The sequence below is a fragment of the Ursus americanus genome, chromosome 18 (genome assembly GCF_024610735.1).
Source record: "Ursus americanus isolate L20-20 chromosome 18, mUrsAme1.1.p, whole genome shotgun sequence".
In the NCBI taxonomy this organism is placed as follows: Eukaryota; Metazoa; Chordata; class Mammalia; order Carnivora; family Ursidae; genus Ursus; species Ursus americanus.
In genome coordinates, this window is record NC_142144.1 from 33,406,271 (window position 1) to 33,421,702 (window position 15,432).

General features: G+C 42.4%; 1 protein-coding gene across 5 annotated transcripts in view; it reads left to right on the forward strand.

The window, feature by feature from the left end:
• The first annotated feature begins 6,015 nt into the window (after positions 1 to 6,015).
• Positions 6,016 to 15,432, forward strand: part of FBXO10 (F-box protein 10) — a 49,746-nt gene continuing 40,329 nt past the window's right edge. For 2 of the 5 annotated variants that reach the window (XM_045780539.2, XM_045780541.2), the window contains exons 1-2: positions 6,167 to 6,525; positions 8,968 to 9,086. In XM_045780539.2, the coding sequence (XP_045636495.1) occupies positions 9,012 to 9,086 (75 nt within the window). In that variant the 5' untranslated portion in view covers positions 6,167 to 6,525; positions 8,968 to 9,011. The other 3 variants (XM_045780537.2, XM_087869557.1, XM_087869556.1) reach the window with 3 other exon arrangements.

The window sequence follows — 15,432 nt, forward strand, 5'->3', positions numbered from 1 at the left end:
ATGATACCAGGAGACTGAAGACTAATTTTTATGGGACAGTGTGGAAACATGGAGACTGCTGCTGCATGTGATAAAGCAATGGGAGTTTATAAGATGCTTTTCTTCCCAAAATTCAAATTGCATTGCCTCTGATTATTTGAGCTGACGGGAGAGAAGCAATACATGGATAATTTAAAATAATAAAAATATTGCAAAAAACAGTTTTAAGAAATGTAGATAAGAATTAGAAAAGAAAATGTAGGAAATGATCAAATGAATTGCTCATCCCAATATTAGTAAAATTGAGCTTTTATATAACTCCATTGTACTTCTGAGTAAAATTGAATAGGCTTACTAGTGCATCTTTATATCAACTAAAATTTTATACTCAGTGTTCATAATAACCATTGTTTTCATTGGTCTCAAGCAAATGACAATCTTTACTGAACGCGAAAGTAAAAGTGCAAATAAGATCTTAAACCTACTAAATCTAAAAAAATTATTAATAAGATATTGTTACTAGCTTAGTGAAACAATGCTTGCTATTAGTTGAAGGAAAAGGCATTGAGTTTAACATCTTATTTTTCCTCTTTAAGCTAACCTTCACTTCTGTTAGCAAGTACTCTACTAAACTTTGTGCTAGATAATACAGATCAGAATACCATTTATTCTTCCTGATTCGTGTCTAAAAAGATGGTAAAGTAGCATATTTTTAATACTCGTGTTGGGACTCTAAGATAAATGTGTTTTCATGTTTATGAGGAACTGATGTTCTGTTCACAAATAATTTTAAGAGTAAATGGGTGCCGGGTGTCAGATACCTAGGAATCAAAGAATGCATACTGTGAACGTTTGGAAGGATTTTCATACACAGGTACCTCTTGGTGGTGGGCTCCCTGGCACAGGAGAGGTTCAAGTATAACAGGGGAAAGAACACTGGTAATGAGTATATTCTGTAAGGCAGTGCCAGGCATCGTGTACAGAGGTGCTTTCCAAAACAAGCTCCATACCAAATCATGTGGGAAACTTCTATTTTTTTAAAATTTTTTTTACATGGGAGCTTTTAAATAAAAAATCTACTGAATTAGAATTGCTGTGGATGGAGCCCAGGAATCTATTTTTTAAAAGCATCCAGGTGATTTCATTGGTCCAGGATCTGCTTTGGGTAACCAGTAAGTGAGTTTACCTTAAGGCCCCTTCCAAATCTGAAATTCTGGACTGATTGAGGAATAAGAGTCAAAACTGAAAACGAAAGCAATTTTAGGTTGCATTTGTAATATGACAACATTGTTAAAGGTCACCAGATGTGACTGGAAAGCCTGCTACGGGAGAAGTGATTGAAAGAATTAGAGGTTTTTAGCCTTGAGAAGACCTAACAGTGGGAGTCTTGAGTGCTGTTCTTAAAAACTAAAAGTGTATTGTCAAAGAATTGTCCAGGCACACAGATTAGGATAAAGATTTGGAAGCTAAGAAAGATTCCTTCTTGAACTTGCTCACAGCTCCTGTGACCAGGGTGGGCTGGGTCGCAGACAGAACCCTTCACTGGAAACGAGTAAGAATCTGAACGTGGGTACTCTGTAGCAGGAATTGCCACGACAAGGAAAGAAGGTTTCTATCATTGTCTTTTTCTCTCTTCCTGAAAGACTACTTGAATGCAAGTGTTATCTCACACGTTTTTCTTCCCACATAGAATCTTTACAAAGAAGGGGCTGAATAGATGACAGCTGAATTGGAGGTGGAAAAATTATTGACTTTCTGGACAATACCTGTTGTATAGGCCTCAGAAAAATAATTCCCATTCTGTTTGCTGGAGGTGTGCACATTCACAGATGCTTACTCAGTGACTACAGAGGAGCCGACACTGGTAGCTGAGTGATACAGAAGGGAATGCAGTCACGGTACCTATCCTTAAGAGGCTTACAGTCTAGCAAGGGAGGCAGACATTACCTAATTTCATCAGTATTTACATATTATATAAACTGCTGTGGGGTGACGTGCAGGTAGCTGTGAGAACTTGAAATAGGGGAACCCTGACCTGTTGGGCTGGGGAGGAAGCAGGGAGGGCTCCCTGATGAAGTGACACATCTAGTGAGATTGGATGAATAGCAATTGGCCAGATGAAAGAATGGGGAGACTTCGAAAAAGCGTTAAAGCATGTGTTTAAAGAAGAAAGAAGGCCAGTGTGACCCAAGTGTGTTGAGCACGGAAGAGCAAGAAAACCTGCAGTCCTTTCAGAAACTCCTGTTTTATTCTCACACTTTAGTCATAAGAAAGAGCGCATCCTGACATCTGCTGGCTAATGTATATACTGCAGTTGCAAATTACACAAGAGCAACCATCATTAACCTATTTTCTTGAAGTCTACAGTAAGAAATTAAAATAAAGCACAAGGCCTTTTCCCTGCCCTGCATTATGGACATCACACAGGAGACGGCACAGTTGTGACTTAAAGGTTACGTGTGCAAACTCACTATTACAGATAAGCATAGGTCGTGCTACTTGCCTACTTTTGTACAAGTTCACAAACATGTAGAAATCGTGTATATAAAAGTTGAATAGACTTGTTGCTGAGATGTAAAAACATTACGAAATCACTTTTTTAAACAATATCTGATGAAATGTTTTATGAAACATTGTCAAACTGTTATCTTCACAAAGAAAACAGCTGGCTTTAATGCAGTAAGCATTCTCCTAAGGCTAAAGATGTGCTTTAAGCATGTCTGATAATTTTCATCTTTTTCTCAGCCACATTAGTAATAGTATCTTCATTTTCCACTTATGTCTATAAAGGACAAAAATGCAGAAAAAACACCACATAAGCAGCTGTACTGACAATGATACTGCTGCATTTCAAACTTGCGCTGGCAGCTGCCTTGCCATGCAGTCGTTTGAAATGTTCGTTAATCAGCTGGCTTTAAAAGGGTAAACTTGGTGAACAAAGTGAATTAGAAACATCAATATGTAACATAAAATGGGTAGTTGGAGGGTAAAGATTTATGTGTTAGGAAGGAGCACTAGCATTAGTAGTTAAAAGTCCTAGGTTATTAGCTTCAATTCTGCTCTTTATTATGTGACTATATGAGTCAGATTTTTTTTTACTTGAAACACCCAAATCCAGTTTGAGTAGATTTACAGAGAAAAATAACTCACTGAAAGGATTATAGATGATTTAGCATCACCCGGAGGCCTGGAGAATCAGGCTCAGAGACTAGGCAACTGGAACATCACCCTTTGTTACTTGGTCACTCCACACAACCTGGTGCGGTGAAGATACCACCGTCTCTGCTGAGGATTAGATGCCACCACTTAACCAAAGCCGCAGTCCCAGAATCCTGCACTCTCATGACAGCCAATGTTGCCCTAAGAACGTCATCTTGCTGTTGCCATGGTCATCAAAGAGAGTAATGCCAAGTCTCCACTTCGCTGTCTCTGGCTCCCAATTCATAGTCCAGGGAATATTTAATTTGTAGTATCAGGGTCATGTGGAGAAGCAGAGAAAATATCTGGATCTCAGCTTTTATAGTGAAAGGCATGCTCTGATTCCCACCCAATAAGCTCGAAGTTGGGGAATTCCCAAATGTAGGAAGGGAGTTCAGATAACTGGGCAGCCAAAAAGGAGGACACGTCTACTACATTGGCCCTGGGCAAATCACAGCCTTACTTTTCTGTAAAGCGAGGTAAGTAAAGTTCACATGGCTGAGATGGTGTATGTTTACTTAATCATTTTACAATAAATACCAACTATGCCGGGCTGCAAAGGGGAGCAAGTCCTCTCTAGTCCAATGGAGGAGAGAAGTCAGTAGACCAGAAAGTGGCAGGACAGAGGCATACATGAAAGAGGTGCAGGCAGAAGGGAGAGCTCGATGGCAGTTTACAAACGTTCTCTTATTTAAGTACTTCAATTTAAAATCACATTTTCCATGGAACAAGTGAGGCACCATTAATGGGAAAGGCAGACAGCATGCTCTTGTAGAGAGCTCCTGTTGCACTCCTGAAGGGCTTAGCCATTCTATAGAAGCAGCAAAACAATGTTGGCTGGCACAAATCCAGAAAGCCAGGCTTTTGATTGCTTATTGACATATATCTAGACTGCCAGTTTCATACAATGGGACACTTTTCAAAGAATTAAACATGTCATAGCTTTGCCAGTCATCAATAAGATAAATCATCCAGCTCATTGTAGTGTGAACCACCCCTATTCTGATCTGACCTAAGTCAGAGTAGTCTTTCTACTGTATCTGGCTACTGTGTGTACAGCTTTGCGTCTTTGCTCAAAAGAAATCGTTGGCTTTAGGCTTGGGGTGTTTTTTGTTTCAATTTATAGAGGAAAGCAGCTGCTTGACAACTTGGACCTCATCCAGAATCTGTAATGCCAAATTCATCATATGGTAATAACAGATGGAATTCATTTTTATAGAATACTTTCTATAAAACCAGGACAGAGGTCAATGGGACCACGAGAGTCAGCTATTAAAAACCTCAATCCACTGTAAAAATTTTGTTTTCACAGTATTCTCAAGTTTAGATTTCTGTAGCCGACATTCTCTTCTAAAATCCAGGGGTCTATGGGGCACCTGGGTGGCTCAATCTGTTAGACGTTTGACTCCTGATATCAGCTCAGGTGTTGATATCAGGGTGGTCAGTTCAAGGCCTGCATTAAAAAATTAATTAAAATCCAAGGGTCTATATCCAACTGCCTTTTTGACCATTTCATTTGGGTGACCCAGGTATCTTAAATTTAACAAGTCCGAAATTGATTTCTTGATCGCCTACCTCCAAATATGTTCCTCTTAACAACAGTTAACCATTTAAATAAATAGCACCTCCATGGGCCCAATCAGTGAACTAAGCTAGACTAGGAATCCCCCTAATCACACATCAAACTGGCTTGACTCTACCTCAAAGTATCTCAAATCCACTTCTCTTTGTCTTCACTACCAATAACCCAGTCCAAGCCTTAACCAATCTGCTTAACCCTGCTTCCACTCTTATTTTTATCTATTATCCACACAGCAGCTGGCATAATTTTTTAAAGAGGCATCAAACCAACCTCCACCACTTCAGTAGTGGCTTCCTTTTACATAAAATTTTAAAATCCTTATCATGACCTACTAAGTGCTGCATGATCCGGCACCTACCTATCTCTCTAACTTCACTTACACTGTTCTCTCTTAACACAGTAAGCTGCAAACTGGACATCCTCAGTTTACCCAAAGAGCAATCTTCTCTACCCTGCCTTGCCTCACCAACCCCACCCAAAAGCCTTCACTCAGGCTTTCCCTGCCGCTTTTCCATCTGGCTCACTCCTTACCTTCCTCTGAGAAATCTTCCCTGACCACCCTCACCTTGTCCCATAATTTAAAATCAAGGTTCCTTCAGTGATTTTAAATACATATTTATTTAAATGCTATGTGATTAATGACTACCTTATCCACTCAAGAATTAACTTTAAGAGGACAGGAGCCTGTGACTTAAGTTTTGTTCATTTCTGTGCGCATAACACCGGCAGCAACAATACCTATGCAACATTTACTGTGTGCCAGGCATTGTGTTAAACACTATACACATAATAACTTAATATATACTCCCAATATTTTGCCTGGGCCATAGCCAGTGGTCAGTTTGTTGAATGTGCTCCAGCGTGCACACGCACAAGTTGCTCACCACCTATTGGAGCAGCCCATTACCCTGACAGATAACTCTGGTGATTGGAAGAATCTTTCTGGTACTGACCCCAGCATACCTCCCTGCAATTTCCGCCCACTGATTCTATTTCTGCCCTTCTGGGGCCACGCACTAGAAGCCGTAATCGTCCTTCCACAAACTCGACTCGGCAGCATCCGAAGCGTCTCCCTGGCGTCTCCCTCTCGCTCCGCTCCCCGACCCCTCCCCGCAGAGACTCCGGACTCCTTTTCCTCTGCGGTGGTCTGGGAGCTTCACCCCGGCCGCCGGCCCGGCTCCCGGCATCCCCCGCCTCGCGCGTCACGTGACGGCGCCCGCCCGCAAGAGCCCCGCAGCTGTCCGCCCCCGGGCGGGGCTCGCGGCGCGTCCGCCCGCCTCCTGGCCGCGCGCCGCAATATTCGCGGCGCGGCTCGGCTGCGGCTCCGCTCCGGCTCCGCCTCCGCCTCCCACGGCCCGGACTGCTGTGGGCGAGCGCCCTGGAGAGCCCCCGGAGAGGTAAGAGGCGGCCGGCTCGCGGAGGCTGAGGGCGAAGTTATCCCGCTCGCGTCCCCGGGATGCCGGGGGCCCCGAGCAGGGGACGGCCCGGGCGCCTGGAGGTTGCCTCTCGGGGACCTAGGGCGCTTCCCGAGGCGACCCGCCGAGGAGGCGCCTCTCGGTCCCGGCTGGGGCTGAGCACCTGGTCCTGGCGGGACCGGGAGGGGGTGCCCTCAGGCCGCGCGCGGCCCGGCGCTCCCGCACTCCGCGGGCACCTGGAGGCTCTGCCGCGCCGGAGGAGAGCCGTGCCTCGTTTTCCCAGCCTGTAAAACGACCCGGCCGGGAAAGTGATCTCCGCGGTTGCCTTCAGTCTTGAGGTTTTACGAGTGTGTAAGTGAAGTCGAAGAGGAAGAAGCAGATTCCTGGGGTGGGAAGAGCCCTCACCGAGGAAGGCAGGGGCGTCTAGGGCCGGGCACCCACTATTAAGTGTCCTCTGTGTTCTGTGCAAATCGCAAGTCTCTCAGAGTCAGTTTCTCCGTCTTTAAAGTAAAGGTGGTAACACCTGCCCTGCCTCCCTCTTAGGACTACAGTGGAGAACAGGTGGGAAAGCCTTTTGAAGAGCCGGAACCCTGGAGTCAGTTAGACCTGGGTTCAAGTCCTAGTTCTGCCAGTTACCAGCTGTGTGACCTTGAGCCAGACAAAACCCTCATCTGTTAAAAGTAGATAATAATAGTACGTAGCTCATGAGGTTGCTGTAAAGTTCAGTGCAAAGGGCTTAGCACAGTGTCCGGCACCGAAGTGTTCAATTAGTAATATAAATACTGTTCAATTAATTTAGTGAACTAGAGAGTGCGTCACATGGGGGGTGTTTAGAATAATCACACTTCAGTTTGTATATATTTAGTCCTAAAAAGAGTACTGTTTCAGTTTCCTAAGAAAGAGGCCAAGTGAGATCTTTTCCCCTTTTCTCTTTCTGGGCCCCCTTTGCCTTCTCATTTACAACTGGCATGTGAACCTGTTGTTCCTACCAAATGAGTCAGGCAGGATGGGAACATTCATGTACTGGAGCAGATGGGTATCAGATTCCCTCTGAGGGGAAAGAAAAGTGCCAGGCATGTGCTGCCACCAAAAAAAGCACAGTACAGTGATTGACTGTTAGAGTAGGAAGATGCCTGGGAAACTGTCTAATCCAGCTGTCTCCTTTTGCACATGGAGAAACTGGACCCAGAATGAGGACAGGACTTTAATTCTCAGTACCCAACAGAATGTTGGCCCTGGGTGGTAGAAAGAACGCACACTGTTAACCAGATGCTGTGCTTTCCCTGAGTTCTAAGTTAATTCATTTACTCAACAAGTATTTATGGAGACCTACTGTGTGCTTGTACACCTACTAGGAGCTAGAAGAGAAATCTATCTCCCTCTGCTGGTTCTCAGTACATTTTATAATAACAGTAAGTTCTGTCTCCCAGTGAGCTTTCCTCTTAGCAGCTGGCCCCAAGGGACAGAAGCACACAGAGATGTCTGAATTATTTCATGATCGTTCACGGCAGTCCCTGAGCCCTTGTTGAAGCCTCTAGAAACTGAAGAAAATGCTGCTTTGTCAGGGGTTTTAGGAAAGGATTTCCTTCTGGCCTGGAGCACTTGGATTTCTTTGTCTTTCTGGTTTCAGGCCTCTTATTGTTTTTAGACTTCTGAAAAGAGCCACCCTCGCCATAGTGCCTTCCTTTTGGTTTCCATGGTTATCAGATGAATTGTTTTTATGATAGCACAAGTGGCTGTTAAGTAATACATGGTCAAGCAGTCGCCAGTTCACTGTGGGTTTCTGTTTCTAGTGGTGGTCCTCTGTTTTGTTTTTTTCTCTCAGTGCAGTGCATTCATACTATTCCTTCCTCCTTTTTTCCTCCTTCATTCTTTCCTTTAACAAACATGTATTGGTGCCAGGGACAAGAGGAGTGAGACTAAATAGAAACAGAGATAAAAACAAAGATAGACCCGGGTTTAGGGAACTCAGAATCTTTGGGGGGATAGTCTGAGGGCATTACCACATGCAAGGGCAGATCTGGGCCTCTGCTAAAGGTATAGATTAGGAACCAGGGAGAGCTTTCAGAGGTGGGAGGGAGGGTCCTGGCCAACCAAGAAGACATCACATACTAGAGATGCCTGGGTGGCTCCATCAATTAAGCATCTGACTCGTGATCTCTGCTCAGGTCTTGATCTCAGGGTCGTAAGTTCAAGCGTCATGTTGGTCTCCACGCTGGGCATGGAGACTACTTTGAAAGAGAGAGAGAGAGAAGATATCGCTTATTAAGATGCTCTTCAAGAAAGATGTAAAAAAACAAGTTCCTTTTACATGTCTCAGTCACAGAGTAGTAATAGGTGGTACAAGAAGCATTTGTTCTTTCAGTTTGCCTTAATGAATGAATCTTCTCTTAAGTAACCTATCATGGGCTTTGTTTGAAATGCCTGCTAATTTCTCTCATTACCCTCCTTCTGTTAGCTTAGTGATGTATTACTTTCCTACTCATACACATAGTATTGTGTATATAAAGGTAGATAATAGAAATATTTGGTAAAGAATTTGTCTATTTCAGATGTTTAACCTGTGTGTCTCATTTCACCAGTTGGGTTCTGATGCAGTCAAAAATTTCTTTACTTTTCCAAGTAATCTCCCAAGTCCTTTAATGCCCTTATTGGTGAGAATTCTGATGTCTCCCACTTCCAAGCTCCCTGGGGGCTCAAACAATCCGAAGAAGTCAGGCTGACTTCCACTCTCCAGAGGAGAGAGAATTCCAGAGTCTGAGCAGGGCACCCACATTGTTATTTCTGACACAGCTATATGGTATCACTATTGAAGAGCTGTCCTGCACGCTCCAAGGATGTGTGGTCACTGCTGCTCAACGCCCGTATTGGACCAGGTTCCTGCCAGCTTGATCCCATGCTTGGATTCCAAGGTTAGAGCTTTTTTAGTTTGTGCTCACATGCTTAGCCATTCTCCCTTAAAGCATTGCATTCTGGGCAGTGTGTTGAGCATGTCACCAGGCTGGTTTCCCCCAGTCCTCTAGTGAGTTCTCTTTAGGGGGATTTGGGGCCTTTTGTGCTAGCAGCCTTGGTCAGGGTCACCACAGACCATTCAGGAGATCACCCTATTTTCAAACGTTTTGTCAATTTGGAGGCTCAATCTGTTCTTAATCCTAACCCAAGGCATTTTGGCAAATTGATTTTACTTCCTCTCCAGGAATTCTGCCTACTAAGGATTCTCGAAAGGCAGATAGCTACCCTAGGACTTTGGGTGCCTACTCAACTTTTCATATAGAAGAGGGGTCCTCTGGTGACTTTTGGCAAAGCAAATGTCTGTTCCCAGGAGACCTTTTCTCCACCTGTAATCCCAGGAAAAATAGGCGTTATTGCAAATTTAAATGGCATGTACTCTGTTAGGGAATTAGAGGCAAGATTTTAATTTAAAAATGAAGTACTCTCAACTTTTCTAAGAATCAAACAGTAATCAGTATGCTTATTTCATTGTCTTTATTTAAGACTTTATTTGAGAAAGGCAGAGCGCGTACATAAGCGCTCAGACTTTAAGAGAGCGCTCAGACTTTAAGAGAGCGTAGGTGCCCCCCTCCCCCGCACAAGTGGGGGGAGGGGCAGAGAGAGAAGAAGATTCCCCGATGAGCAGGGAAGCCCACACAGGGCTGATCCCAGGACCCCGGAATCATGACCTGAGCTGAAGGCAGACGCTCAACCGACTGAGCCACGGAGGCACCCCTCATTGTCTTTATTTTAAACTTTAAAAATATGAGATATAACAGTGCATGCAGGGAAACCCCACAAACGTATACATAGTTTAACAATTCTAAGGGAAATATACATGGAACCACCACCCATGTAAAGAAGTGGAACATTGCCAATTCTCAGTAGCACCCCTTCCAAGTCATAACCTCCTCCCCAGAAGAAACTACTACCTTGATTTACGTGATAATCATTTGTTTCTCTTTGTAGTTTTGTCACCTATATTTGCATCCCTAAGCAGTGTAATTTTACTAGTTTTTTAACTTCATACATAGAATCATACTGTGTGCGTTTTGTGTTCGCTTCTTTTGCTTTGTGTGCTGCATCCATGAGGTTACCACACTTACTTTCATTGCTAACGATGTTTCATGATATATGTCACAATATATTTATTCGTCCTATAATTTATAGATACTTGTATTGCTTATAGTTTCTGACTACCAAGAACAGTGCAGCCAAGAACATCCTTAGACATTTTCCGTTGTGTTTGTGAAGCTTCCTTAGGTGGTATGTGTCAGAGTGGAATTGCTTTGCTAGATAATGCCAGTTTTCTAAGTGATTGTACCCATTTACTTTCCTACCAGCAGTATGTCAGAGTTCCATTTGCTTTACATCCTTGCAAATACTCAGTATTGTCCATTTAAAATTTTTAAACTCTTCTTGTGGGTCTATAATAATATCTTCTGTGGTTTTACTTTTCTTTTCCTTGGTTACTACTAATGTTGAACACTTTTTAATTGATTAATTGGTTAGCCTCTTTTGTGAATTGTCTGTTCAAGTCTTTTGCCTGTTTTTCAGTTTTTCTTGTTGATTTGTTGAAATTCTTTATATATTTTGGTTATTAGTCCCTTGTCAGTTATGTTTTAAGAGTGAGTATCTTCTCCTACTCTGTGACTCTCTTTTCACCCTCCTAAATAGTTATATCTTAGATCCTATTCTGTAGAGGCAGGGCCTGAAATGGGGATTCTTGTTCAAGTAGTATATTGGAAATCGTGTTCAGGAAAAGGAGAATGAGGGAAGCAGGATGGGGGGGGAGGGGAAGATTGGTATAACCAGGTGAGGTGGCAGTTTTCCAGAGAAGGGACATTCGTGCATTGTTACCAGCTGACACTCCTATCAGGAGGGTATGTGTACTGGCTAGTAGAAACTCTGGTTAGGTTACCAATAGTATTCTCTACATTCCATTGAGATACATTCTTCTGTTAAGTTCATGCCACCCAGATACAGCTCCAGGATTCTGGTTGGTCACAATTTCTGGGAAAATTTACAAGAGGAAGGTTAGTGGAACAAACTACAATCCCTGCTGACACAGCCAGTGCAAAAATGTAACTAATGTCCATTACCTTCCTCATCTACCACCCGTTCTAGTTTCCTCTCCTCTGTCCCTTGAATGTTTGGAAAATTCAGTGACAAAGCCATCTGGTTCTGGAAGTTCGTTGTCTTTTGTTATGTCATTTTTGACCACAGATTCAATGTTTTTAATTGTTCTAACACAATTTTAAGTTTTTCCTCCTTTAGTTTTACTCAGTGATATTTTTCCAGCAATTGGTCCCTTTAAAGTTTTCACATTTATTTATATAAAATTGTTTATAATATTTCCTTGTTATTGTAATGTCTGTGATACCTGTAGTGATGTGCCCCTTTTTGCTCCAGTTTTATTTTTACATTTTCTCCCTTTTACTCTTCCTTAGTTTCAGTAGAGTTTCCTTTCAAAGAGCCAACTTTTGTCTTCATTGATATTCTCCATAGTAAGTTGGTTTTCTGTTTCATTAAGTTCTGCTCTTTTATTTTTTTCATTCTACTTTCCTTGGAAATATTTTGCTGTTGTTATTTTCTGGAACTTGTTGAGATTGATGCTTAGTTCATTCATTTGTATCTTTTTTTTTAAGATTTTATTTATTTACTTGAGAAAGAGAGAGCGTGCGCGTGCAAGTGCGCGCGCACGAGCAGGGAGAGCAGGGAGAGCAGGGAGAGCCGGAGGCAGAGGGAGAAGCAGGGCCCCTGCTGAGCAGGGATCCTGTTGTGTGGCTCCATCCCAGGACTCTGGGATCATGACCTGAGCTGAAGGCAGACGCTTAACCAACTGAACCACCCAAGTGCCCCTCATTTGTATCCTTTTTGATTCTTTCCATTTAAGGCTGCACATTTTCCTCCAACTACTGCTTAGTAGGTGCTCACAAGTTTTGATATGTGGTATTTTAGCCATTTATTTCTAAATATTTTCTAATTTCCATTGTGATTTCCCCTTTGACTCATAGGTATCTTAGAAATGTGTTTCTTATTTTTAGAAGATATGAATATTTTCTGGTTATCTTTTATTAACTGATTATGGTTCATGAGCTTGTTCTATATAATTTTAATCTCTTGAGATTTGTTGAAATTTTTGTTAGGGCTCTGTTTATGGTCCATTTTTATAAATGTTACATGTGTGCTTGAAAGTAATATGACTTCTGCAGTTGCTGGATTCAGTGTTGTGTATTCCATTAGGTCAGATTTATTAAATCTTGTTTATCCTTTTTGGTTTATTTTTGCCTATTCTAGCTATTAAAAAGAGAAATGTGTTAAAATATCCAACTATGATTATGAATTTGCCTCTTTCACCTTTTACTTTATGGCTTTCTATCTTTGAGCCATATTATCAAGTGTATACAAATATAAACTTATTACATTTTCCTTGTGAATTAACCTTTTATCATTATAAGGTTGCCTTTTTTTATCTCTAAAGAATGGTGGGTTTTTGTTTGGTCGGTTGATTTGGGGGCGGGGGAGGCCTTAAACTCTATTTTATCTGATACCAGTGTACCTACAGCATCTGTTTTTGATTAATCTATGCAAGGTATATCTTCTTCCATCCATTTCTTTTCATTCTTTCTGTGCTGTGTGTTTTAGATATGTCTTTTATAAATAGCATGTGGGTTTTGGTTTTTTATCACCTGTTTTTGTCTCTTAATTGGAAAATTTAGTCCATATTTACTTAATATCACTACTGATGTACTTCAGATTAAATCTGTCTTAATGTTGTATATCCTTTTAATGTATTTGTCCTGCTAGTACTCCGTTTTGTTTTAGCTCTTTCCTCCTTTTGGGATATTTTTAGTCATTTGCTCTTTTTCCTTCTAGTTTGGACATTATGCACTTGCTCTTCTTTAATGGTTACCCTTGAAATTTTAATTAACCAAAGTTGATAAATTATGGAGGTGATAAATATCCCTACTCTTCTTTTGGACAGTATGGGGACCTTAGACCACTTGATCTCTTCTTTATCCCATCCCACTTAGTGGTAGACTAGTTTGTCAGCTTTGATTAGAGTCATTTAAGGACCTCGTGTCAGTGTCTGCATTGTTGGCCAGGGAGCAGGGCAGTGGGCTCGGCTGTGGCTCCACTCCCTCTGTGGTCTCCTTGTTCCCTAAGTCACAACAGAAAACCCTAAATTATTGCCTATAATTAATTTTTTTCTAAGATATTGGAGGATTGGTTCAGATGCTTTACAATGAAAGAAAGGAATTTAGGGACAGGAAAAGGTCCTAGGGAGAAGGAATTCATCACCATCTATTGTGTGTTTACTATGCGTCAAGCACAATGTTAAGTGATTTTCAGCCATCCTCTCATTTCAGCCTCATAACAACTCCCTAAGGTATTATTATCCCCACTTTTATAGATAAGCTGAGACACAGGATGGTCTGACTCCATTGAATGTGTAATTTGGGGTGTAAAGTAACAATCACTTGGTGTGGAATTGCCTCAAGCTGAGAGCGATTAAGGAGAAATGTGGGAGCCATGTGTGGTCACGTGGGAGGCACGAGGTAGTGAGAACGGCCCTGATCAGGTGTTCCCTCCACAGACCATGCCTGGGAGGAGGCCGAGTACTCTCATGCTCTAATGCATAATAATTGCAGGATTAGATTCATCCTTATTTCATGATCTGTGAGCTTATGTGTCTATATGGTGAAGTTAGAAGGTCCTCCTCCATCATTGCACAAGTTCAAGAACCCCAGAAGCTCAGGAAGGGAACTAGGAGGCAGGCTGTTGGAGCGGAAGGAACAGAGGCTCCGAACTCAGTCCAGGTTAGGAACCACAGCTGTCTCACTTATGAACTAAATAAAAAGCAGAGTAACTTTATTCCTGGGATTGAGGATAGGAAGACCACTGCCTCTTAAGTTGTTATAATTGCTCATTGAGATGACTTATAAAAGGCACCTGGCATTTAGTAAGCCCTCAACACACCGTTCCCTGCCCCCTCAAGGTCACCCAGTTGATTAGAATCAGGACTAGAACCCAGGTTTTGGGATTCCCGAACCAGTGCGCTCTGTAGGTGAACCTCCATGAATGGGCAGGGCGTTGAAGGAGGAAGAGAGGGCCGTCACTGCTACCGACAACACTCAGCAGCAAGCGTGCATCAGAACACAGCCTTCTGGTCTATGCCATCAAATTTCAGAGCTAAAATAAGAAACAGCTGGTTATTTTTCAGGCTGAGGAGAGCTGAGGCTTGAAGAAATGATGAAAAGCCCAGCTGAGATTTTTTGTCATCTTCAAAGTTTTAAATTTTGTCTCATTTCCAGTAGTATGTGCATAGGTATGTAGGGCAATAGTAGGGCTCTTTTTTGGTTTACAGTATTTTAGTCCGTACTTCCAAACTAAAATCCACAAAACTCTAGAGAAATTTACTTTGATTTGAAGAAAGATCTAAAATTAACCTGTTACAGTTGCTTTGTTAATTCAGTTTGTAGTTATTTACACTGGTGTTTAGTATGCTTCGTAACATGGAAGGATGTATGTTTTTTCCCTTCATCGATCTAGATAGAGTTCTGAGCTGTCCTAGAATCCCCCCCACCCCTTTCTTTTATTAAAAGCAAAATTCCTGCCACTTTGATACTGATACGGCCTCCCCTAGGTAGGAAGTACGTGCATTTTCTTCAGTAAACAATGAAGAACATGGGAGCTGATTGTATAATGTACACAGCAGAGTTGTGAAGTCCCCTGCCCTCAAGATTAGCCAGTGAGGGAGAGGCGGAACCCGAACTAAAAGCCTATTGAGTCCCTTTTATCTGCGTCCTCTCATTATGGGGTAGGGCCTTTTATGCTGGGACTCAAGGCAGTTCCCCACTGCCGCAAAATTAACGAGAGCTCTGTGAACTGATCCAGCTGGCCTTTCTTCCTGACCCTTTCAGACTCCTGGAGCTGCTGCCACACTGAGCTTCTTACTGAGTTGTCCTCAGCCTGGCTAGAGGTTTCTTTCCCTGTGGCTTTGCTGACAATCTTTCTTCTGCCTGCAGTCCCCTTTCCTGGATTCTCTGGATGCCCCAGCCCTACCCATATCAGAGTACAGCTCAGAGGCCAGCTCATCCATAAAGCTTGGCCTAATGGTTAAAAACCTAGTCTTTGGGGTCAGATCTGGTTCACAGGGGGATTCTGCTGCTCTCTAGCAGAATAATTTGGGGTAAGTCATTTGTCACATTAGTTTCTCCCAAACTTAGTTTCTTCATTTGTAAAATGAAGACAGTGATACTT